The sequence below is a fragment of the Vipera ursinii genome (assembly GCF_947247035.1).
Source record: "Vipera ursinii genome assembly, chromosome: 1".
NCBI lineage: Eukaryota > Metazoa > Chordata > Lepidosauria > Squamata > Viperidae > Vipera > Vipera ursinii.
The window spans coordinates 131,531,407-131,559,167 of record NC_139512.1 but is presented as its reverse complement, the minus strand read 5'-3'; the positions used below and the strand labels follow the sequence as shown (position 1 = coordinate 131,559,167).

At 39.9% G+C, this 27,761-nt stretch overlaps 1 protein-coding gene across 1 annotated transcript; it reads right to left on the bottom strand.

Moving 5' to 3' along the window:
* SCTR (secretin receptor) lies at positions 1–26,718 on the bottom strand (the record flags this gene model as incomplete). Its single annotated transcript, XM_083366882.1, has 13 exons — positions 1–183; positions 2,444–2,485; positions 3,524–3,662; positions 4,445–4,536; positions 4,892–4,958; positions 8,517–8,577; positions 9,546–9,699; positions 10,786–10,921; positions 11,929–12,026; positions 14,598–14,716; positions 16,079–16,189; positions 19,207–19,336; positions 26,617–26,718. The coding sequence occupies 13 exons, from the start codon at positions 26,716–26,718 to the stop codon at positions 1–3; spliced, it is 1,434 nt and encodes a 477-aa protein (XP_083223008.1).
* Between the last annotated feature and the right edge of the window lie 1,043 nt (positions 26,719–27,761).

The following is a 27,761-nucleotide window of genomic DNA, read 5'->3' as shown; positions in this document are numbered from 1 at the left end:
TTACAATTTACTCAGAATTGGGTGAGAAGGTCGTCTTTCCTCCTGAGGACCAGGCTTTGTCAGTTGCAAGACTTGAGTGAGCACACTTACTTCATTTGGAAACGAAGAGCTGTGATGCTTATGAGTACCAAGATGCTTCTTTAAGTGCCATTGCCACCATTTTCTGTGAAGCTCCTGCCGGACCTGAACAAAAAGTTTCAGTTTAGTAAGAAGGTTCATGATTTTCTTAAGAGAAAGAGGATGCCCTCTCCCTGTTCACCACGGGGGTTCAACCTTTGCAGTCAATAACAAGGATAAATCACTTTCAAGCAACATTCTGCCCTGATGATATGTGGTCAGCCACTACTTGCCTGCAGAGGAAGGAAACAAAAGCCAAAATGTGGGCCGAGGCAATCAATTTTAGTCTGGTGGGTATGCAGGTAGAAAAGGTGGAAACAAGGGGAAAGGAAGATCAGAAAGGCCAATAAATGGACAATTGTGGTGAAGAAACAACAAGAAGAATGGGCTGAGGTAACTAGACAAATGGTACTGTATTGTAAAGATTTTAAAGACTTGACAACTCATGATCCATTGGACCATCCTTTCAAAGATACTTTCTTATTTAAGCAGAGATAGAAGGACCACCAGTGGCAAAAAAAACCAGTGGGGATGGGAGCAACTTCCAATTTCCTGCTGGTTTCCACATTGATGTTGCTTGTGGGAAGCTGGCAAGGGGTATCAGAAATCATTCCTCCTCTTCTTCCTTAGCTGACGCTTGGAACTGACTGCCACATTTGTGGGGGGAGAAGGAATAAAGAGAGTTGTCAGTTGCTAGAAAAACTGCATGGGGATGCTATAAGGGCCATGACTATGAAAAATTGTCACAAGTCACTTTTTTCAGTGCTGCCCTAACCTTGAATGGTCACTAAATGAACTGTTGTAAGTTGAGGACTACCTGTAAAGAATGTCAGTAGCCTGCAGTGGAGTCTACTAAGAAAGATGGCCTTTGAAAAGGAATTAGCTACGTATTCCTATTGTCCTAAAGAGCAGAGGTGTCACTTTTTTTCAACTAGAAGGGAAATTCAACAAATTTTCAGATGCGTTAAAAAAACCACACACACACACACACACACACACACACACACACACACACAGACAAAAACCCCACAAAATTCCTGAACTCTGCTGGGTCATCTGGAATTTTGAAAGCATCTTAGGGCATTTTCACAAAATGACTTTGGTGGCGGGAACAATAGTAACTCTATGACCAAGAAGAAACCGAATGCTCCATTAACCACCACCTCTGCCTCCTTAAGATCACCATCATTTCCATGTGTTTCTTTTTCTTGGGCAACTGGACTCACTCTATCTCTGGCTGATTTTATTTTCTAAAGCTGTTTTGGGATACATGTGAAAGTTGAAAATAAAATAAAGCTGATGTTTGAGATGGACACTTTAGTTCGCAATATACAGTACTTTGTTGTTGTTAGCTGCGAAGTCGTGTCTGACCCATTGCGACCCCATGGACAACATTCCTCCAGGCCTTCCTGTCCTCTACCATCTTCTGGAGTCCATTTAAGCTCACGCCTACTGCTTCAGTGACTCCATCCAGCCACCTCATTCTCTGTCATCCCATTCTTCTACTGCCCTCAACCTTTCCCAGCATTAGGCTCTTCTCCAGTGAGTCCTTCCTTCTCATTAGGTGGCCAAAGTATTTGAGTTTTAGCTTCAGGATCTGGCCTCCCAAAGAGCAGTCAGGGTTGATCTCCTCTAGGACCGACCGGTTTGATTGCCTTGCAGTCCAAGGGACTCTTAGGAGTCTTCTCCAGCACCATAGTTCAAAGGCCTCAATTTTTTGGCGCTCAGCCTTTTTTATGGTCCAACTTTCACTGCCATACACTGCAACTGGGAAGACCATAGCCTTGACTATACGCACTTTAATATACATTACTAACCTCCCATTTATTCTATTTATTAAAAGGATCAAAATCAATAAAATAAAATGTAGGTAAAACATAGAGCCCAAGAGGCACACCCATGCCCATGGACACTAGGTTGGTAACCCACGATTTAGTGCCATGAGTGAACAAGGACTTAAACTAGATTCATAAGGATTCTTTCCTCTTACTTAAAGTTAGATGCTGCCCTATATAAGGATTAGTAGCTTTGCTGCATGTTCTCCTTTTATGAGGATGATGAACAGATAAGAATAAAATGTTCAAAACTACATAGTGTGAAACTATCAGTGACTATTAGCTGTAAAGTCTACATATTACATGCATCTCATTATCAGAAGTAGTATGCTGCTGAGTGCTAGTTGATGGGAAACCTATGATGAAAAGTGCTATTGTTCTCCAGTCCTGCATTTGGTGGGCTGCCATGGGAAACAGGATGCTGGGTTAGGCAAACGTTTGATCTTATCCAGCAGGATTCATGACTAAATCTCAATCCATGGGAAGCTCACCTCTCCATTAAGAAAACAGTAAAGCACGGCCACAGCCAAACCCTGAAACAAAACAAGCAAATTATTCATTGTGAAATACACAATAGCATATGGCAGACTGCCATTCCAGAAGAAAGATGAAATGTCATTTTTTTAAAAAAAAATCACACTGAACTGCGATGCACGTGGTTAATGGAGATTTCTTTGCAGCTTAGATGGTTCCAAAGACCAAGGCTGATGATGAGAAGTTTAGGTTCAACCCGCTGGAAGTTTGCAGCATCCCATGTGTTCTGCTTACAAAAATGCCTTTACCAGATATGCTGATAATCATTTAAGGAGCTTTGAAACAAAAACAGCATAAAATAACGTACAGAGGATAGGAGCCATATCGGTACTAATTTGAGTGTGAATTTGTAAAGATGGTAGGCCAGCCTCCCCCAAACATACACCGTTCTAGAAGTCGTAATCATAACACATCTAAGGATTACCAACTGTTCTGTACCAGCCTGCTAGCGGCCCTGCAGCAAAAGCAGGGACAACCCCTTTACAAATGGCAAGAGGCTGGAATAAAGCCTGCCAAATTTATTCACATAAAACAGAGCAAGACAAGACACCAACCATAAAACAGGAGCTAAGAAACAGGAACTATCCAAGCGGTTGCCTTCAGCAAACCAGCCCTCCCACACATTCCCCTTAAATACAGTTCAGGGCGTGGCCTCTCTCTGCCTCCTTCCGAGGTGCCCCATTGCCTTCCTCTGTTTACTCCTGACTGACTGCCTCTTGCGTCAGGCGTCCTTGAACAGGGCCAGCTGTGGGTCATCTTCATCCACGCTGTCAGGCTCACATAGTTGGGTCTGCATCGTGACCAGATGAGAGGGGCCTGGCTGGGGGCTCTCATCAAGCTGTCCAATCCCCTCAGCAAGCTCTTCAACACCCACCTCCTCTGAGTTGTCCGACCCAACTGCCGAACCCACAGGCTGACCCTGAATCACAACACCAACTTGGGGAAAGTGCTTTCACTATCTTTGTGCTTACGTGCATTTTTTGAGATCCTAATTTAAATATCTAAGGAATTGTGGAAAATCTATACCCCTCTTATACCTGGAAAGATCCTAGGGCTTTTTCAAACAGAGCTTGAACCTCCATGGTGCCATTTGTGGTATCAAAAGGGAAAAAAGCAAAAATAATGTAATGGACTCCAAAGAGAGGGATGAGCACCAGTGTTGATTTAGTAAGCCTCCTAGGAGCAAGGAAAGAAAGAATGACAACAACAACAACAACAATAACAACAACAAAAAGAGGGCTAGTTGGCTTTGGGATACAGATAGGTCTATGCTAGCAGAGGATCATCCCAATGTATAAGGTTGCCACTTAAATGACATGGCCAGTGCCCATGCTGATGGGAATGGTAGCCCAATACAGTACATCAGGATAACGCATGGCTGAGAAACCTGCCCTGTGGGTGACTGCAGAAGGATTGCCCAACTGTGCAAAATATATATGTAAATGAATTTATTGACCACTCATCTTACCACAGGATAACTCTGGGCAGCCACAAGGTAACTCTAGATGTAAAAGGGATTTGTCTCTCAAAATTTGCTCTCCTATTTTCTTACATGTTTCTGATGATGAACTTATCAGTTATGGAAACCCTGTCTTTCCTGAATAACCTCTTTTTCTGTTTCCCCCAAAGATGTTAACAAGGTGGGTTCATCCCCTCATATAGTATTATGGGGCACACTTGACTTTTAACCTCCTAGCAAGAGTTGAGGTTTTCTGTTACATAGCTGGAACTCTGTATCCTCTTTTTTTCTCTGCTCCTAATAACATAAGTGAGCATAAAAACAGGTGCCTTAAATAGAAATATAGATAGGTTTAACACCCTTCCCTGTAGTGGGGTAATTATCCTTGAGGCAGCTTCCCTAGACAGATCCGTGACATGCAAACAAAGAAAATCTTTGCCCTTTGGTCATTTTTTATTGTTGCGTTTATTTCTGAGGCTGGTTAAAGAGGCCTCCTTACTTGTATTGGCTGGAGCCTTTGCCTCTTCCCTCTGGCCATCGAAGTTTGTTCATCAGAATCCGCACAATATTAACAAATAGAATGAAATTGATCTACAAAACAAGGAAGCACAAGTGAGATGGAGGTAGTTCTTCACTGCATCACCCCATTCCTCCACCAGCTTTTTATTACATCTTCTAGGACAGGGGTCCCCAACCTTGGCAACTTTAAGATTTGTGGACTTCAAGTCCCAGAATTCCTCAGCCAGTTTTGGAGTTGAAGTCCACAAGTCTTAAAGTTGCCAAGGTTGGGGACCCCTGTTCTAGGATTACCCAGCCATCACTGAGCATACAAGCTTTATCCTAGATAACATTAATAATCTCGGGACCACAACAGATATTGCTATAACTTAGTAGTGGGGAAATAGATGAGAGTTTATCTGGGAAATTGGCTGTGAAATAGACTTACTGCAATAGAAGCCACCACGGGACCTTGAATGAGCCATAGGGCATACGTAAGATGCATATCCCAGCATCTGTAAATACAACAAACAAACAAACCTACAATTGTCGAATGAATAAAAGGTTCTCATTTAGAAAACCTATGGATGGACGTACTAGAAAACTCGATCCTGAAAGAAATATTTCATGGAAGTATGTAACCATCAGGTGCTTCTTACCATCCATCACATTATAGAAATTACAACAGGCAGATGTAATTATTAGAAAACTCAAGAGGGTACATTGGGGGAGTGAGGTAGAGGCACAGTCTTGCTTGGATTAAAGAGCTTGGCTCTCAGGAAGAGTTGCAAAGTTCAGATGAACTCAAGAGCCTGCTGTGACGCAGCAAAGCAAGGAGTCATTACACAAGCTTTTCACTTTTCTGTTGTTTGGCAGATCTAAAGGCGGATTCACACAGGCACACACAGAGGTAGGTCACGGTTAGTGTGAATTCAAATAGTGCAATGTTCGATTTTAGTGCACATTGTCAATTGATACCAGGTTGCGTTTAATGAAAGTCAAAATTCAGTTAATGAGAGCCTGGTGTGCACACCATCGCCATTGGGGTTTTTGATGCTAATTGTTGTGTACAATTAATTACACAACAAGAAAAGGAGAGGTTCTGTTTGGGAAAAGGTAAAAAAAAGCGGGGGGGGGCTCGTTTTGGAGAACCAGAGCAGAATATAGGAGATAGCTGGTATGCTTTGGATACGGGCTTATGCTCTAGCTTGACTTTCATCCATGGATAGGCATGATATGTAGTAAGTTTGTTACCCTATTTTGGCAAGGTTAAGCTGGAACCAATTTATTTTTTTATTTTTTATTTTAATTCCATTTATATCCCGCCCTTCTCTGAAGACTCAGGGCGGCTTACAAGCCAATTACAATTAACATATTTTCCATAGAAATATCACTTTGAATAGTGTGAATTCAAATAATGCAACAATTTTGTGTTATTCACGATCAGCATTAATCGAGACCAACCTGTAGTTGAGACCAACCCCAGGATAGTTGTGACACCAGACTATGTTTTCTGTATGGCCAGAGTAATAAAACGCCAGTGGCAGAATTTTATCATCAAGCAAAGTACAGTACTTATCAATGAAATCAATTCATAAATCTCTCTCACCCATTTTTTTTGTAATTGGATTTCTGCAGAAAACATTTTATTCATATCTTTTTTCCGCATGACGCCACTCTCCTTTATTGTACCTTATGGGACTGTTGTGAGAACAGAGGAAAATTCTTTATGAATAACTCCTCTGCCCAAGAACCTATGCCACTTTCTCCCATGATATTGTTTTACAAACTTTTTCAAGCCCTAAAAAAGGTAAATTACCTGTCCTGATTTGATTGTAAAAAAACTTATGCTAGAGAGGCTCTTGGGAGGGGGGGAGGGAACGTTGAAGGCCTTGCTAAAATGCAACTTCTTTTATTTCATTTGCTACGTTAGATTCATTTCCTAATTTCTGAATCTAATACTGGACTGCAGTCCCCTTTGAATCTGAGCATTGCAAATCTCGCCCTGTTGGATGGAAAATTCTCAAAATCCAAAAGCTTAATGGCATGTATTGCAGTACAGCGATCATGTTTTAAGAGCCAGTTTAGTGTAGCAGTTAAGGCATCTGGTGGAAAACAATGAGTTCTTGTCTCACACTTTCTAGGCACAAAGCCAGCTGGGCAAACGTGGGCCAGTCCCTCTCTCACAACCCTAGGAAAGAGGCAAAAGGCAAATCATTTCTGAAAAACCTTGCCCAGAAAATTGTAGGGACTTGTCCAAGCAATTGCCTGGAGTCTGCTGCACTGACTCGAAGGCACAAAGTAAATGTATAAATCATGTTTTAAGGGAACTGCCATTTTTGCTAAAAGAGAATAAAATACTGGGTTGTTGTTTTTTTAAAAAAAATCTGTATTTGCATTTTATCATCCTAAGAAATGCAAATAATAACTGCTATCCCTGTAATTATAATGCAAAAAACTCCTGAAAATGTCCCACAAAACAGTTCTCTGTATAATGAACTCTGTATAGTCTGTTGATTCAGCTGAGGTCTCCTGCTAGCCCAGGTAGCTAACTAACCCACTGAATGTGTTGCCAAATTATGCTGCATATTGTCAATCTAAAATATGTGCCATGCTATAATTTAGTGTATTGCTTTCTCTAAAACCCAGGTTAAAAATCTGGGTTGATTTGTTTGGCAGCAAGAAGATAGCATCTCAGCTTCTGACGAAATGCTAAGTAATGTTGAATTAGTTTACCCCAGCAGAAGGATCCAAACGGAGCCAAACAGCCTATGTTTCACTGCACACTGTTTGTTCCTGGGAAGCCAGATTCATCCGAACAGAAGATAGGATCACTAGCACTAAATAACCTTGTTATTTTACCTCATTAATAAAAGTGAGTTAGAGAACAAGTAGCTAGCCGGAGAACAGATATCTCCCTGTGATATCTATTCAACAGATATGAAAATACTTTGAAACCAGATTAACTGGAACATTATCCATCATAAAGAGCAACAGGAACACTCTTTTTGTAGAAGGTGAATTCTTAAATGAGAGTTCTACGCATTTAGACAAATGTAGACTAATTGTAAGCTATGCAGAGTTGCCTTGAACTGTGAGGTGGACAGAATATACATTTCATAATAAATAAATAAAATAAATGTGCAATTGCCCTGTCCAATCATGGAACATTTAGGAGCACTCTTTCTTTCTTTCTTTCTTTCTTTCTTTCTTTCTTTCTTTCTTTCTTTCTTTCTTTCTTTCTTTCTTTCTTTCTTTCTTTTTCTTGTCCCACTGTACAGTATTTCTACAAAATTCCCACTCCTTTCTACAAAAGTATGTTTAAAAGGACAGTTTGCCATAATTGTGCAAAGCCCATGCTTGGTGGTGCTACTTGTCCTCTATCTTACAAAGCACTCCTGTTTGTTTCCACAGTAATTATCAAACTGCCTTGCTCAGAGCCCATCAGAGAGAAGCAGATTTGATGCTCAGGAAATGGAACATAAGAGCTGCCTTTTTATTAAGGGCTCATCTCTCTAACCTAATTGCAGAATTTCTTTTCTCAGAATCTCTGAGCACTTCACACACATACACACACACACACACATACACACACACACACACACACACACAAAACAGATTTTAAACCAATTAATACTCATTCTGTGGAGTGATAAGACAACATTAATACATAATTTGCTGTGTTCGCACTAAGCCGTAATATGTGATTTGTTTAGTTTTGGCCAACCAACATGAACCATGCCATTTTATAACTTTAAAAAGAGTTCTGCTGAAAAACATTCAAACCCTGAAGCCAATTCTAGGTACCACCTAGAATTATATATATGGTTTCAAATATTCCAGGAGTGATCCAGAAGCTGTTCTTGAAAAATTCAAAACAGGCTTATTTTGAGGATAGATCACTTCCAGAATATTCAGAGTAGTTTCTTTCAGGATCAGAACATTTTGTGACGGCATATTTTGCACACTCGTGATACTTCAGTATTCTGCTTTATTGAGTTAAATCACAGTTGGAACAACCCTGCCTTAGCATGAATTGAAAACAGACTGCTGAGTTTGGAAAATGTGCTTACCCAGCATTTTCATGTAATAGTCTGGCTATGACCCATGCAATTACGAATAACTGAGGAGCACCTGCAACAGAGGAAACAATTTTGTGGTTAGTGCCTACTCATAATATAGAAGAAAAGCTGGATTAGGTTAGCTGAACATTTTGAATGATAATAACAAACTCTAATAACCTTATGAAAAGGAAAAATGGATCTGCCTAAAAATAAAATGATGGACCCCACACCCCTAATAGAAGGCTGAAGCGCATAGAAATATGCAAACTTTCAAAATGTCTCTACCCATTAAGACAATCCCCGTGCTTTCACAGCTGAGCATTGCACAAAGACTAAAGGGGCTGAGTGGAGGTGATGGGAATTTCAGTCCAGCATTCCTGCACAGCACCATATTTGGAGGGAATGGTACACCTGCTTGTTATGTCAGCAGTGGCAGGGGCTCGGGCATAAACCTCGTTTGCCCTCCCAAGCACAGGAAAAGAGATGGAAGACAGAAAAAGCCCAGGACAAAGAAAAGCAAAGAGGAGAAGAAGAGGAACAAACCAGGAGGCAAAACAAGGAAGAAAAAAAGCGATCCAAAGGCAACTTGGGGAAGAGGGAAACTAAGAGACCACTGCCGTTAAGTAGGCAAGGGGAGAAAGTTGAGGCTCTGCAATAGGTCACTGAATATCCCCAGACAACATGTTTGTCTGGTAACTAAGTAGATCAGGGGTGTCAAACTCAATTTCATTGAGGGCCTCATCAGCATTGTGGTTGCCCTCAGGGGGCTGGGTGGGTGTGGCCTGGGTGGGTGTGGCTTACTGGGTGGGTGTGGCCAGCTCTACATCATTCGCATCAAGGGTGCCTATGGGGGCCTGGGCAGGAGTGGGACAGATCTGAGAGTCTCTGGCAGAAGGAGGGTCTCTGGGCCAGGGCCAAGGCAATGGGGGCCATTCCCTCACTGTTTCCAGGATGGCTTCGCGGGCCGCATGAAACCACTTCGCGGGCCGGATCCGGCCCCCAGGCCTTGTGTTTGACATGTCTGAAGTAGATGCTTACCCCATCCCAGAGCCACAAACCACCAGAAGAACTTTCGGTCGGAGAAGAAAGAAATGGCCAGCAGGCTGTGGAGATAAAGCCCTTCTACAAGAAGCCAACTATAATTTGCCATGATGCAGAAGTTAACAAAGGCTATGATCATCTTGCACCTGCCCTAAAGGGGAAACAAGAAACATTATGAACAAGGTGTGTTTTATTTATTTTTTAGTTTTATCCCCTTTCCAGAGAACCTTTGCCCCATTGCACCTTATTTATCAGTGGCCTATCAGTTCCTTGGTATCAATACCTTAGAACAGGGGTGTCAAACTTGTCGTGTCGTGTGTCGTGATTTTTTTCCCCTTGCCAGAGCTGGTGTGGCTGCGGCTTCCGCTTGATGCATGCAGCCTGCAGGCTGGCAGTTTGACATCCCTGCCTTAGAAAAACCGTGCTAGATTCGACCACCTACACTAGGGGTGTCAAACTGGCAACGTCATGTGACGTGTCATGACGTATTGTGACTTTTTTTGCCATTGCCGGCAATGGGGAAGGAGCAGTTTCGCTATGATGCATCCAGCCTGCGGGCCGGCAGTTTGACACCCCTGACCTACACAGTGACATTCTGTTGTCATATCCATACTGTTGTCATAGCAGAAACATAAAAGCAAGTCATAATTCTGCTCAAATATGAAAATCACCACCAGTGTGTTCCAGATGTCCTCCTACTAGATGAATATTATATCCTTTTCAGTTCCTTTCCTAACAGCCCTTAACATGGGATTTTTATTTTTACATGGGCTAGGGTAGCATTTTCAATAGGCAACAATCCCAGAATCCTTTGAGTAGTAAAATTGCTTCTAGTTCGGTTTCTTCTAAAGTTAATCAAGATGACTAGACCAAATATCTGATCTCTTCAGATGTCATTTTCTTCAGTCTGATATTAACTATGAATTAATCAAAATTGTATACAAATACATTTGCCCTATGTTTCTCCTCTGATGTTATATGACTAATTAAACTATGCTGATCATTTTAATCAAGTTGTTACTGTCACAAAATCAAAGGCAAACTAAACACAACTTATGCCACTTTAAAAGCTAGCAACTTATTTAAACAAGAGAAAGGTACAAGAATAAACAATGTGGCAATATACTTTCTCTGAGTTTAAAAGCGATAAAAGCTATTTTTTTCCATTTTCATTCTTAAGTGGCTTTTTTGATGCCTTATTGAACTGGGTAAACTGTATACATTTCTACTTCCTTACTGTGTGTAATTCACAGTAGACAGCATCATCCGTGTCCTCTGACAATATAGGATCCTTGATAAAGTTTGCAGTCACCCTTAAGATGAAAGAAGCAAAAAGCTGTATATGGATGTAATTCCTTGTACAGTGGAGTTTCCTATTCAAAAGGGGAAAACAAGGCATTATGCAGGATTCAAAACAGGTATTCTCATCAGCCATGTGAAGATTTAGGGAAGAGAGAGCATTACTGTTGTTTAAACTGCTTGGAATCATTTGCTTTAAGCTGCAGCAGGCTTTCCAAGATCTCAGCTAGACATCTTTCCAAGCTTCTTGCCTGTATTGCCTAGAATCCAATTATATGCAAAGAAGAGCACACTGCCACTCTAGGTTAATATTTAATGTTGATTAAACATTCAATTGACCTGCTGATTAAATTAAAAATGTTGATTTTTTTCTTCTTCAATGCTGGACACCTCCTAGAATCACTGTGTGCAAGTCAGGCAGCCATATAAATCTACCCAATTAAATAAATAAATTTATGGATTTATCAGATGGTTTATTCCTGAGGGCAAAAACTCAAGTGAGTTCAGCTCAGCTTGGGTGAGTTCACGGACACATACATATAGGTTTCCTGGCTGAAGTGGTCTGCCATTGCCTACTTTCAGGATGTTTTTTTCTTTAATCAATTTCCCAGTTTAGCCTAAAGCCAAGGAATTTTCTGGTAGTCTCACAGCCAAGCACTCATTGAATATCAACCCTGTTTTGCTTTTTGAGATCATATGAGTTCTGCTACGTCCTGCAACCTAGTTGGGCTTCTGTATGGTAAAACTGATAACTGTAAAGTATATTAATTTCTTGCACTGTGGCTCCCAGGGAAACACAGTATAAAAATACAAAATCTGCTTGACAAATTAAATGCAATATCATACAATCACGTAAAAGCAGATGAAGTAGTACGGTGCTACATTCTGAACACGTCATGGAAAAGTATTGTCAGATCTATGACTATCATAATTTCTCCACTCCCAACCCCACCAATGAATGGAACAGGATTCCAAATATCTCAGTGTTTTACATCATTTAATACACACAGACATATTCATGTGGGTCATGACAAGATAAACTAAGGAAAGACTAAGAAACATGGGGATAATTCTTCCTCACCGAAAAGAAGCTAAGATGCCCAACGCTGCTGTCAGAGCTATGAGGGAAACGCTGCTTCCAATAGTGTACACGGTCTCCAATTTCATTAGATAAGATACCTGTAAGAAGACATCCAAGGATATATTTTTTTTCAGGTAGGAGTTGTGTTCATACAAGAAGCCCTTCAATAGTCGTAGGAATGTATCTTTTATTTGCAATAAACCTAGTACCATCATGATTTGAGGCAACTGACTTTCTCTGCAAATCCCAGTTATTTCTCTGGTAGAACTCAGTTTGACTGAAAACATGGAAGGAAGAAAACAAAGAAATATCCTCAGCCAGATGTGTAATCACTGTTAGCATATTTAAATCAGAAGTGGGATTTACAATATTACATTAGAATGTAGTTTATTTGTGGCTCATTTTAATGTGTGGGGATAGCTATTATGATTGGTAAGCCAAGGTTTGCAATTTAGAATTGTCTGTAAGTTCAGTCACTATAGGCTTTTTTGACAGACTATGAGTAATCATGGTCCAGCAGCATCAGTGATCTTCATGAGTACTTATGTGACTGCAGTAGGAATCAGTGATCTCAGGCATGCTGAGTTGCCTTGTTCACATGACCCTCAAATTAATTCACTTAATGCAACAACAGATACATGATTCTGCTATTCCAACATTTTGGAAGAACATGTATTAAGGAGGCTGTTGAATTGGCCAGTACTAAATTGGATCACTAGGTGTTGCTATTTACAGTTATTTTTCTTACATGCAGCAGCTCTCTTGTCTCTGAATCCAAGTAACCAAGCAGAACGAATAAGCACTTGTAGAATAAAGATGAACGTAACCCGAAAAATTCATTTTGTGTAACAATAATGAAATGTCTGCCTTTGTTTGCGCTTTGGCTTTTATATCTCACCTTTCTATATCCATTTAAACAGAATATGAAATGCTTAGTGCCTGTGTACAACAATTACGAAAGAACTAAACTGCAAAATAAAAACAGTCTCATAAAGCACAACCATTGAGAATAAAAGAGCCCATTAAATGACTGCAAAAATAAAACTCTCTAGTGCCTGCTTAAAAGTGGGCAAGGAAACAAATGATGACAGCATCATTGTATATTGCACCTCCTGATCTAAGTCTGTTGGCAGCATACTCAAGTAAGTTAAAGCTTCAGGCAGTCTGCCAGGACAGCCCCTCACGGAAGCTGCTGTAATAATCTATTCTGTAATTAAGTAGTGTCAAAAACAAAGGCTTGATCCAATTCCTCCGTCAAAGGGCATAATTGGCTAATCAGACAAAAAAAGATAATATGTATTCCTGCCCTCCTTGTGTGACCTACCTACCTATCCATTTGCACATCCATGTTTCAAACGTGTAGGTTTAGGGAAGTTCAAAATTTGTCGATAACACAGATTTATGAGTGTCCCTACTGGTGCCTAAGTGGGTGGATTTAAACCTGAATCAGCCAGGTTGGCACTCTATTTATCCTTCAATGTGTTTCATTGAATCTAGTCCTTCAGTACACCAGGAGAAAATCCCATTCTGTGAGGTTAGAGGAAACAAATGGGTGCAACTGTATCAGCAAAAAACTATTTCAGAGATACAGGACACTTCCAGACAAATAGCCTTTCTGATATAGCAATCCTTCTGAATCCTGTTTAAAAGGTACCTCGTGATTGAGATGACTTTAAACTATTTTCAGACCTAGGCAGAATATTAGGTGCAGGGCAGTATAGAGTTCACAGCCAATCTCCCATCAATTACTGTTTGCTCTTCTGTCCAATAGCTGAGCAGAAAGAACTGTCAACCAATCAGGGGCCACCTGACAACCAATCACAGACTGCCTACACCCCCCCTCTCTTTTCAGGTCCGTGCTGCTCAAAGAGAACAGAAGTCTGTGTTTGCCACGTTGGCAATCCTTGTGGCCTTCACCAATGCCAATGTGATAATAATTCCGCATTTGGAGTTCTTCCAATCATACCAGCATGATGCTGAAATCTCAAATCTTTATGAGCCTTGGTGGTACAGTGGTTAGAATGCAGTATTGCAGGCAAACTCTGCCCACAGGCTGGGAGTTCGATCTTGACGGGGCTCAAGGTTGACTCAGCCTTCCATCCTTTCAAGGGTGGTAAAAGGAGGACCCAAATTGTTGGGGGCAAGATGCTGATATTGTAAACTGCCTAGAGAGTGCTGTAGAACACTATAGGGTAGCATATAAATCTAAGTTGCTATTGCTATTGCTATGAGAAGATGAGAAGCTGGTAGAGCCAAAAATATCCCTCCAGTAGAGCTCAGACTATCCTGAAGTAGCAATACTATCTTTTTCTGAAGTAGAATTTGTTGCCTTGAAACAGCAATTCTGCATCCGTGGCTATAAGTGATATCACTGATACACAGAGAGAGGTGGCTTTTCTTCTTATGTGGACTTTCACACTTCTGTGGTTGCTAAATAGTAACCAGACTTCAGTATATGTACATGTCAAATTTCACATATTCATAGCTAATTTATGCACCTGCAAAATATGAATGTGCTTTTACACATTCAGAAAATACTTTTTAACATGCCCCCCCTTGTTTTGTTGGTGGCGATCTACACAAGGGCCAAATATTAGACCAACTTTTGAGTTTGCATAAAGGATTTTCTATCATGTGCACAAATATTATAGCTGAAGAGGTGAACTCACCTTAGATTCCCACTCAGTTATAGGGGCATTAAGTTGTTTGGCATTTAAGCCACAAGCAATATATGGTTTGGGATATTTTTCTGACCAGCCTTCCCTGGTGCAATTACGATACATAAACCCTGTATTGCAACAACAAGAACAGGAAAAGCCCACAATTAAGCACTAGACTATAAATAAAGAGGAAAATGTAGTTTTCAATATACAATCAAAATGATTTGATTTTATTGTTAAATTAAAGCAAATAGTGATCGTAATGCGATGAAAAGGTCTAACATTACTTCCCATTTCCAGTGCTGGTCTAAGAGGAAATTATTTTCTTAGAAATAATCTATTTTATTTTATTTTATTTTATTAGATAGGAAGCCAGGGCTAAAACAAATATACACATAAGACCACCCAGAAGGTTTGTAGTTGTGTCGTGATCCCAAATGCAGCATTAACTGGATTAATATATCATGCATGGGAGCTGGGGAAGGGGAGGTAGGGTGAACAAGAGGCAAATGACAAAATATGTCTCATGGGACTCAAATGTAAAAGGACCAGGTTTGCGTTGTGATGCCACCATGCACATTTTATCATTTCCTGAGTCACCAGGGTTTATACACAATGTCTCCGAAAGCATACTAATTAATGTTTTCTTGAATAGATCATTATTAACTAAGTTTCTACAATGCATTATATGAGCAGTATATGAACTTTTTATTCATTTCATAAGAACATGAAGCAAGCCCCACTCAACAGACTCAAGGATCCATCTAATGCACTATCCTCTTTCTCAGGGTAGCCCCAGTAAATTCTTCTGGGAAGCATTTCTTCATGCTGTCCTTCTGGGAATCATGCTATGAAGGCCACAGCTGTCCTCCAATGTAGCTCTTCATCAACTAGAATAGGTTACGGTATTCCTCCTAACCATCATGGTTAATACACATTGATGAGTTTATCTTCAATCAAGGTAACTGTCTACCAACTTTTCTGGCTCCATGGACCAGCAGTGGCAATGGAGGGGGGGAGGGAGAGGGGATGGTTTCACGCACACAACCTGATCTCGCGCATGCACAAATGGAGGTTTGCGCCCTTGCTTGCTGCTTGCAAAGACCGGTTTCCAAAGTGCCATGGACCAGTAGTAGTCCATGGACCTGGGGTTGGGGACCCCTGGTCTAGAAAACTACCAAGAGTCACTTTGAGTCTTGTAGGAAATGAACAAACAAGTAAAGAAGCAAATTCTTGGACCTCTTACTGTTTTTTGGGGTTTTTTAATGCAGTTCTCAGAATTCAACCTACAGTGTTTTGGTGCCCCAAATGAACAATTATGGTGTCCTGGACCCTGGAGATGAAAAACAGACAAAATTCTTCATATAGGAACAGAGGTCAGTCTAATACAGTTTGAAAAGTAGCCTAACTCCTTCAGCTCCAGAAACCTAAGACAACTCCCAGATCCTCGGAAGACGAGTTTGACCATTAAATCATGGTTTTCAAGTTACCTGTTTGTCCTGCGACTATTTGAAAGGCTCGGGGACAGGGTGCACTAACAGTTTGTCCGATGGGAGAAGACAGCCAACAAGTAAGATTATCCCACATGCCAAGGCATCTGCCTAAGGTGCAAGAACAAAAACACATCAAAATAGTAAATGAATCCCACAGAGGGGAGGGGAAAAATCCTATCACAATTCAGAGGCTGTGCCTGCATCAACCAACTTGTGGGAAATCAACCTCTAGCACTGATGATGTTACCCAGTTGCGTAATGAAACATCTGCAAGAAATCAACCAAGCTCAGAGAGTATCAAGGGCCCCTCATTTCAACCCTGAGCTACATATATTCTCCTTTAACTTGAGGGCTAATCCACATGGAGCCCCATTTCCATCGGTCCTGTTTGCCATCGTTCACTCCCTAGAGACTAAAATGGACAATGTGAAATTTGAGCGGGCCACGAACAAGGAGTATATATTGCCGATTGGTGTACATTCAAAGTGACAATAAAGTTATCATTATTGGTAAATCAATCTCTGTGAAGTAGAGTAGAAGTAAGCACTAGCCTCACACCATGCCCTTTATCCTCCTTCTTTCCGATGCCACAAGTATTTTGCAGCTTATAAAAATATATTAAAGAGTTCCTACTGTTTACCCTGCGTCTCACAATGTACTTGCTGTAATTTCAGTCAGCTAGGGCTGCATCATATATAACCCAAACCGTGCAGGGTTTGGCAGTCTACCAACCTCCATTAACTAATGCCAGCACTCACAAATCTTGCCATCCCAGGAGCCTGTATTAATGGACTGCTGAGTGTGCTAAGAAGGGGGAGAGAGGTGAATTGGTCTTCTTATCTTCTACTAAAGGTCTGCCTTTACTTTGGTGTTCAGAGCTGTGTGAGATTACTATGGGAGGGCAAGGAGTAAAAATATACTCTAAAAGCAGATACAAGTTGGACAGATATTTCTAAATTCACAGTGCTGACTAAAAAGGTATGCAAGGTCATTCTTTTGTTTAGACAAGGGCTGACTAGGAGGTCAATGAAACCTAATTAATTAAAACCAGGAAGAAGCACATTCATATTAGTATTCAATCAACCATTGTTCCAGAAATCTATTTGCTAATCCTCCCAAATATTTAAGCTTACTTCATCTTAACTCATATGATGCCGGCATCATAAAATGGGACATAAATCCACCAAACAGACCACTCTTTTTACACAAGGTTTAATTATATGCTAACTCTTTTGGTACTGTCGCTCCCTTGAGGGAGCTGGGCAGGGTGCTTTCTATCGTTCAGAATAGCAAAGTGGTTGTAATATTTAACTATTCATTTCCTGGTATCCAATATGGTTACGATGATAATTCCAAAAATTGTGGTATCTGAGGAAGGTTTTAGAGATATGCAGCAAATTAGAGTAGGATTTTGGCAAACAGGCTATTCCCAATATTGATTTTTAAAAGTTAAATCTCAACTCTTGTTCCTCCATACACAAATTGCCACATGGAGAGCCTGTCCTGGAGTGGGGTAAGAAAATGTGATTTGAAATTCTTTCATTTTGATATCCTACACATCCCTGCTCCTACAGGAGATGTAGATATCAGAAATTTAGGCTAGATCTATACTACACACCATGATTCTCTGGATTCACAGGACCTGCAGAACTGTAAATAAATCATGAATTAGCTGAACCGCAGCTTACTCAAGTTATACAACTCTATCCTTAGTTTAAATAGACATCTGCACTGGTTCCAGAAGGGTCTTTTTTGTATGTGTGTGTGTGTGTGTGTGTGTATATGTGTGTGTACAGGAATGAAAGAGTTAATTAGCAAGGTCCATTCAAAAAGCCTTGACAAATACTTAAACATACATTTGCCTTGCCTTCCAGCTAATATAAGAGAGAAGGAACCCGTGGCTCAGGAGGTTAAAACACTGCCTGATATATAATCAGCCCGGGTTCGAATCTCAGATAAAGGGTATGACTAACTGATGAGAACATAAAGAGTTCGAAATGATCATCTTAGCCACCCAAATTCTTTATTAGCAATTTGAATAATTTGCACAAATAATGAGCTGTCATAAGTTGACTAGTTCCTGTGGATAAGCCCTGAGCCGGGCCAAAACAGGAATGAAAGAGTTAATTAGCAAGGTCCATTCAAAAAGCCTTGACAAATACTTAAACATATATATAATTATAACTAGACACAAAGACAGTGTATGTATGTATGTACGCACGCACACACACACACACACAGAGGCAGAGAGGAACACAGTGGCAGAGAGACAGAGAGAGAGAAAGAAAGAGAGAGAGGATCCTAATGTGACATTAATTAACAGTTTAATCTTCCAGCTTCTCTACGGGATCCCTGATCAGTATAGCTACAGAACTAATTGCAAATTAGCATTTGGTTCCCCCTTAATTAATCTTCTATTCCTTCTATGGGATTATTCTGATCTTTCTATCTTCCTTTCTTATAATCCTCCACTTCCATTGTGTTGATGCCACAGACCAATGCTAATGACAGTCCTCAGCAAGCCAGTATACCTCAAATGCAAAATGTCCCAGTAAGTGGTGAGAAGAGCTCAGTAACCTCAGCGAGTTCTCTCTCTCTCTCTCTCTCTCTCTCTCTCTCTCTCTCTCTCTCTCTCTCTCTCTCCCTCTCTCCCTCTCTCTCTCTCTCTCTCTCTCTCTCTCTCTCTCTCTCTCTCTCTCTCTCTCTCTCTCTCCATGAAACACTTGGACTGCAAGATTGAATTATTCCATACAAGATGAAGTAGAACCAGCCTGCTCATTAGAAGCACAAATTAAAAAAGCCAAAGGTTAAATATTTTGGCTGCATTGTGGGAAGGTAGGAATCCTGGAAATCTTAATGCTTGGAAAAATCAATGGTAATTGGAAAAATGCTAACAGAAGACAAACAAGGTGGCTAATAGCCAATACTGACAATGCAAGCATGAGTTCACAAGAATACTGAGAGACAATCCTTATAGTGTTTCTCAATCTCAGCAAGTGTAAACTCTGAATTTCAATGCCCATGGCTGAGTGAGGAATTCTGGGAGTTGAAGTCCACAAGTCTTAAAGTTGCCAGGTTTGGAGACCTCTGATCTAGATGCCCCCAACTCACATGCTGAGACATACCTGAACTCCTGAGCAATTCATTTCCAGCTGTTCTGTTTGCTTCTTCCTGGGCAAGGGCTGAGGTGCAGAGTTCTTTTTCCATCCTCATGATTTTTTTGATTTCACATGATGAAATGAAAGCTCCAATCTGCTGTATTAAAAAGTATCATTTTATCACACTGATTACCAAACATAGCAGCTTGTATAGTTATAATTAGAGCATTTTAAAATAACACAGTGACTTATTTGTCTTCTGAACTCAACTAAAGCCCAAACTCATTAGAATTTAATCCTGGGATTTGTTTGCAGGAGTGGGGAAGCGCTCTAGAAGACAAAGCTGTTTTCCTCCTCTCCAAATTTTTTTTAAACAAACCCATAACAGTTCTGAAAAGAGTCCTACTTAAGGACAAAATGGTCAGCTAGACTCCAATATATATAGATATTTTTTAAAAAATGTTTTTCTTAAGTTGTTTCACATTACACCTAATTCTAGTCAATGAATCACATAATTCCAGATGAGGCTTATAGCACAATCAATCAAAACCATCATACGGTTATTCCATCATGATTGTCTTAGGCATATACTTCTAACTGGGAAGGCAGGAAAATGACAAAAGATGCATTTTTATATCATGATGCAAATGCTTAAGTCATGGGCTTTATGTTGTGACTCACAATGCAAATTTTTATCACACACACACCCCTTTGTATACTTTTGCGGGTCTCCTGTGATAGTTGTCCCCATTCCGTTCACTATCAATACCTCTTGGTATTATTCCAGCCTTTTTTGCTTAACACAAATAGTGACAACATAATCTAAATTGAAAATAATTTACTCATCAGCTCTGTTTTTTGGGTTTTCCTAAGGAATTTATTAAGTCTGGGTTTGTACAATATGCTAAATTAAAATGTGGTTGGCTAGTTTGCGGTTTGCAAATGCAACTACAATTTAGCTACTGTGTCTTTTGCCTGGATGCATGGGATACTGAAAGTGCCCCATTTCTCTATGCCTGTACAACTCAAGCACTACTGGTGCAATTCAGACTAAAAGTTGTGTGTTTCTAGTAGGGAGATCCTGGGCAACTTTTTGCAATTCCAAACAAGCAGCCCCAAGAGATTTACAACATTCTTGGCAACTGCCTTATATGGTGGTAAAGTATACTTGGTTTTGCAGGTCAGTTAATGCAAGCCTGATTTACATCAACCATGCCTAGTGCACAAGAAATACCTATTTCTATGAGTGTAGCTAGACTAATCTACTTTCACACATTATAAAAAAAAAGTTAGCATCACCATTATTGGGCCCTAGTCATCTTCCTCTATTAAAAACAATTATGTATATAAATTAAAAGGTTTTATACAATGAATACAACAGAATTGATAACATAGTTTATCTTGACATGTTACCTTCTGCAAAGGATTGCGGAATGCTGCCATTCTTCTTCAGATTTCTATTCCTTTACTTAAAATACTTTTGAAATTCTAACTCACATGCCAGTTTATGCTACAGTAAAATGGTTGCCTTTTAGATCGGATTTCTTAATCCATCTATTCCCCTCTCTACCTGGATGGGGATATGTCCAACTAGATAGCTATCCAAAAATTGAAGGGAAAGAAGAATTGGTTCATAAAGAGCAAGTGTAGACTTAAGGGGGAAAGCATAGGATATTTAGCACATCAAACAGGTGCAATTTCTCTGTCAAGGATTTACAAAGGCTACTGCACAGCTAGGTCCAAATCAGAATTTAATTTCTAGAGATTCCTTTTAGGGCATGCAACAACCCATCAGTTATACATTAGAAAGACCTTCTGCTTATGCAGCTGAATGATCCCTTTGAGTAACAGCTGTAAGTCTTATTGGAATTAAGTTTGAGCTTTAATTTATGAGACCTTTAGAAGAGCCTTGGTGGAGCAGTGGGCTAATGCCTCCTTAAGTAACACCAGCTGCCTGCAATTAGTGCAGGTTCGAGTCCCACCAGGCTCAAGGTTGACTCAGCCTTCCATCCTTCAGAGGTAGGTAAAATGAGGACCCAGATTGTTGGGGGCAATAACCTGACTTTGTAAAAATGCCGCTTGGGGGGGAAAGCCCTAATAAGCAGGCATATACATAGAATGAAGGCTATTGCTAAGCACATTGATTTGTGCTTCTTAGATTGTAAGCCGCCCTGAGTCTTTGGAGAAGGGTGGGATATAAATGGGATTTCTAAAAAAACAACCTCCAGATGGGAGCCAGGGCTTGAACTTCTCATATGGTGAGATGGGACGATGGGAGTTATATGTTAACCCTATCTGGAAGATCATAGGTTTCTTACTTGTAATCTGTCAATTGGCCTAACCCAGGGGTAGCCAACCTTGGCTCTTTTATGACTCGTGAACTTCAACTCACAGAATTCCTGAGCCAGCTGGAAGTCCATGAGTCATAAAAGAGCCAAGGTTGCCTACCCCTGGCCTAACCTTATCCATGTTGATGGGAGAATGACAAGACTCCAAAAAATGGGAAGGTTTCTACTTGAGGAAGTTTCTTTAATTGCTATACCAAAGACAGAGTAGCAACTTCAGTTGTGATGAGAGCCTAATATTGATGGACATTAAAGCAAGCTGTCAGTCATACAGGGAGAGAATCATGTTTATGCAAGAGAGAGTTTTTCTTTCTTTGTCCTAAACAGCAGATGTTGAATAAAATTGATACACAATATTTTGGAAAAGGAAACCTACAACACAAGGTACCAAGTGTGGAACTTAGGGGTATCAGATCTGGATGGTATCTTCTGAAAGATCACTCGGTGGGAAGAAAAACAAACAGAAGGCTCTTTTCATTTGTTGTTATCTAATGATTGCCCAGATTTTTGCAGCCTAGATCCTAGTAGCCCCAATGAAGCTTAATCCTTATAACCACAAGCATAAGAAATACAGTTGTTGTTGTTGTTGTTGTTGTTAGTTGCAAAGTCATGTCCGACCCATCGCGACCCCATGGGTAATGTTCCTCCAGGCCTTCCTGTCCTCTACCATCTACTGGAGTCCATTTAAGCTCACGCCTACTGCTTCAGTGACTCCATCCAGCCACCTCATTCTCTCTTGTCCCCTTCTTCTATTGCCCTCCACCTTTCCCAGCATTAGGCTCTTCTCCAGTGAGTCCTTCCTTCTCATTAGGTGGCCAAAGTATTTGAGGATCTGGCCTTCTAAAGAGCAGTCAGGGTTGATCTCCTCAAGAAATACAGTACAGTAAGTTAAAGTTCTTCTATTTCAACTTGCAGAAGTAAATCAAAATTGCCTGAGATAAGTCAGGATTGGCAATAGGTTTCAACGCAAGATGTATTCTGCCTTTGAAGAATAAAGCAAGACCTCTCTGCTCACCTTAGAGGATGTAAACATGTCGGAATAAGTAAACATCACATACTGCTTCCAGAAGTTGTTCTAGGGCTTGAATTGGTTTCCAGCCTGACATTATAAATACCAAGTGGTGTTTATAAATGTGTGTGAAATAAGTTGCCTGAAAAAGGGAAAAGCATGAAACAGTGCTGTGCTCCACTTAGTCAGTAACTCATAAGTCTTGTAGTAGGTATGGATAGCACATACTTATCACAAGATATTTTCTCAATTGCTGCACCTGCTTATGGGTATGATACAGGAGGGGGAGGGGGAGAAGCATAGAGGAAACTATAACGTGTGGTGAATATGATGAACACTGTGCAAAAGACTTTGAGCTAACTCAGCTACTGTCCTCTAAATATTTTGGACGTCATCTTATCATCCCAAGTTATCATGGCTACATTTGTTGGGAAAGAAGACTTTTTGGAGGGTACCAAGTTAGGATGATCAGCCCTTCTCTACCTGGGTCCTGCAACAGGTCATGACTAAAAAACAACACTCAAAAACATCCTTTTTAAAATTTTGCATACCACTCGATGCTAGCACTCGCAATGGTGAGAATTTCTATGCACAACTCACTTTATTAATCACCACGTGATGTAGATATAATGAATTTCATGGAAGTGGTCCCTGAGATTTGAAAATTATTTCAAGGGACTTCAAGAGAAAAACTGGCCTAGACCAGGGGTAGGCTACCTCGGCTCTTTTATGACTCGTGGACTTCAACTCCCAAAATTCCTGAGCTGACTCAGGAATTCTGGGAGTTGAAGTCCACAAGTCATAAAAGAGCCGAGGTTGCCTACCCCTGGCCCAAACAGTCATTTTATGTTGAAGTTCTTATCAGTGTAACACAAAAATTTACACGTGGATTGGCTCAAGGCCTTATCCTTGATCCCTATCCCTAAGGAAAGATTGGAGAAATGGTTGGCTTTCAAGATACTGGATTAGTTTCCAATACTCCCAGCTAGCATAATAAGCACAATAGTTACTAATCATGACAGCGGTATTCTAGGAACATTAATCGATTCTTACCCTTGGCTATAAAATCTCTGGAACTTCTGCATAATCAAATATTGACAAACCTTTCTATCAGACTAAATAAAGAAGCAATTGGTTGGATTTACACAGCATGTGAAGCCAAAACCAATAGTCCTCCCTTCCCCTCCTTGCAATACATTTTGGCTTGGCACAATGTGGAAGCCCACATATATAGTCAGCATTACTATGAAGGTTTAAAAATAAAAATGACCTATAACTTGTGATCTATAGTGAGCAACAAATGTAAAAACAGATGCCAGGTTCAATTTTCTGCTTACATAGTTTTGGCAGGGCTTTTTTTCTCATAGAACACTCAGAACAGAGTTCCGGCACCTTTTTTGGATGGAACCTTGTAGGGTAGGCAAGGCAGGTTGTATGACATGTGTGAGTTCCGGCAACTTTTTCTTTTACAAAAAAAGCACTGGTTTTGGCTTCTAAGTTACCATTCTTCAGAGCCATTCCAAACACAAAGGTTACACACAGGTAGTCGTTGACTTAAGACCATTCGTTTAGTGACCATTTGAAGATACACTGAACGGCACTGGAAAAAGTGACTTATGGCCATTTTTCACACGATCGTTGCAGCATCCCCATGGTCACATGATCAAAATTCAGATGCTTGACAACTACTTCATACTTGTGACCGTTGCAGTGTCCCAGGGTCATGTGATCACCTTTTGCGACCTTCTGACAAGCAAAGTCAATGGGGAAGCCAGATTCACTTAACAACCGTGTCACTAAGTTAACAACTGCCATGATTCACTTAATAACTGTGGCAAGAAAAGTCTTAAAATGGGGCAAAACTCACTTAACAGCTGTCTCGCTTAGCAACAGAACTTTTGGGGGCTCAATTGCGGTCATAAGCCAAGGACCACCTGTACATCCAAAATCATTTATGTTACAGTACTACATATCCCCAGGAAAAGTTACCAAAATATCATATAGCTCTCCAGGGTCTTCATGAGATGAGTTGAGTAATCAGTCACTCCTCTTTTTTTCCAGAAGAAATGCAACAAGGACAGATTTGCTACATCTCTTCTGTAGCTGCAAGACATTGTTTCATTAGAGGCAAAGTATGGATGTCTCCGTGCAATCACTTTTTTAAAACTGAAAAAACCAATGTGATGCTGAATTTAATTTGATTTAATTTAGGCTATAACTTTGCACAGGGACTTGTATCACATCTGAAGCAAGGCCTTAAAATTTTAGATTTTGTCTGAGAATAATAATAAACACTCTGATTAATAATTATTAGTATTTTGGCTGCCTTGACTTGATTTTAACAACAAATTTAAAATACTGATATAAAGTCACCCTTATATACAATCCTAGTATAATATTACTTTGAAAATTCTTATTTAATTTTACATGACTGGGAAATCTTTTTTCTTTCTCTGCCTGCTGCATTTCTCTCTCTCTCTCACACACACACACACGCACACACGCACACGCATACACACACACACACACACACACGCACACACACACACAAACACAGGTAATTCTTGACTTATGACAATTGAGCCCAACATTTCTGTTACTAAACAAGCTTTGCTCCATTTTATGACCTTTCTTGACACCGTTGTTAAATAAATTATTGAAGTTGTTAAAGTTAGTAACATGGTCATTAAGTGAATCTGATTTCCCCACTGACTTTGCTTGTCAGAAGGTCACAAAAGGTGGTCACATCACCCCGGGACACTGCAACCATCATAAATATGAACAGTTGCTAAGCGTCTGAAATTTTGATCACGTGACCACAGAGATGCTGCAATGATCATAAGTGTGAAAAACAGTCATAAGTCAACATTTTAGTGCCATTGTAATTTCAAATGGTCACTAAATGAACAGTTACCTGTATTCTTGTATACACACATTCTTACATACAGGCACAGTTCCACACCACAACTTTATTGCAGTTTATGCAGGACTAAGGCACAATTAAATCATAAAAGTCATAGATTTTGTAATGTTGATTGTGGCCAAAATACCTGAACAGAAAGATCACTGATGACTTCTGATACTTATTATTTATTCAATACTATTATAGCAAAAAAAATGTCATTTAAAACTTATAAAAATGAATGGAATATTTTTATTCCATTCATTTTTATTTCCATTTACTAGCTTCCTTTAAGTGATAACCCCCTGTGAATAGAAACATTTCTAAATGAACGATTCAATAAATTGTTATAAACTGAATAATAATTCACCCAAACTTTATGTTTACCTATTCATCTTTATTATTAGAAAACATAATAATTTCTATTTATTTATACCATTATTTGCATGCAGTCTAACAATTATTCATATTTTTAATATGTGCTTGATTATTTGTTTCATCTTCATAGTTTGTGCCTCAATTTAAACCAATCTTTTTAGCCCATACTAAGCAATATTTGAACACGAGACAAGAAGCAAGGAATTTGGACATACATTAGCACAGTTCTTAATTTTAGAATGAAATTAGTGTATCAATTACAATAAATTATTATACAGAACATAATAAAATATTTATGTTTGACTCGCAACTGTTTTTATATGCTCCTTGATAATCCAGTAAATTGCTATCATAAATTAAATTTTTACAGACTGCATAATGGGCTGATTATTCTGTCACTATAATGCACGGTGCTTAGGCATTTTGGTCTCTGAAGGACAAAGAACCTTTCACAGCCAGACAGAGTTATGCAACCTATACACTTTATCTTTGATCAGGGCAGAGGTGAGTCTCTAAAGCAAATTCTCATCCTTTTTATAATCCTATTGAAAGACTTCTAAGACATTTTAAGTAATTTCAAATCCCGGTTTGGGAGACCACAACTCTTTTTTTTCCATTTTATATCACAATCCTACATAGATACTGGCTCAGAAGCAAATGCCATTGAATTTTAAAGAACTTGTTCCGTATAAGTGCACAATGACTGCTCCCTCTCGCATATTTTTCTCCTTCTCCCTTTAAGTAGGTGGACAGAGACAATTGGCTTCCTTGCTACCATACAAATATTCAGTTACAGTCCTTACCGTTAGCTCCAGAGATGTGAAGATAATTACCATAAAAACCCACATGGCTGGCTCTTGTTTCTTCCCTTCACTCCTCTCGCACAGATCAAAAGTTACCTCCATGGGCTCCTACCGTAGGTGCTCTTCTCCCTCTCCTGGATAACTTGGATGTCTGCATCTTGCCCGTGCCGTTACATCTGTCCCTGAATGCTACACCTCCAGTCACAAGCAATGTTAGGGTTTGTGCAGTTTGTGCAGTAGTCAAGATATTTCCACCTCTCTCTTCCATTACTCATTTTTATCACCCCATGTCAAGAGAAAAGATCAATCCTTTGTGTTCCCATGGATAAGGGAACAAGTCTGGTTATGGGACAACTGCATTTGTTTCACCAAACCAAAGATAAATCTGTCAAGGCATGGAAAATAACAGAAATTGTTCCAGAACCTGGAAGGAATAAAGTGGCGGCACAAACCAATTTCTGGCAGGAGAAAAGCCTTATCCAAGGGGTGATTCAGCTAGGCTGAAACACTCTGCTAGTGTTTGCTCAGTGCAAACTGCATTTCCCAGGAGCTCAGATACTCAGAGAGTACCTTTGACAGACGAAAATGTTTGCTCCATCTTACAGGATGGCTGTTGGATGGAGTAGGCACTCTGCCTCCTTACTTGGGCAGAAAGCAACATCAATACAAAGCTATTCGGCTATAACAGAACACTACAGTATATATAATTACATCTATACCAATACGATTCCCTAAACAAAATGGAAATACAGGATATAAATTTCATAGATGCACAGCAAGAAATTTGTAATAACTATTTTTAATAACATATTGATTTTGATGGATGGATGAGGGAGAGGGAGAGGGGGGGAGGAGAGAGAGAGAGAGAGAGAGTAGATGTACCAGAACTCAAAGTTATCATAAAAAGTTACAAGAACACATATTGTTCCATTTCTGTTTAACTCACACAGCAAATGCATCATAAGTATAGTGAGTTGGGAAGAGATGACAGCTGAAATAAAAGTTGAAAAGCTTCAACACAATAACAGTTTGTGGTACGTAGATGATGCCACTTGATGCGAAGGATTTGGAAGAGCTTATTACGGAAGAGAAAATTTTATTTTGTTGGGCTCAAGAAAGATAAATATGGACAGTCTGTTGGACCA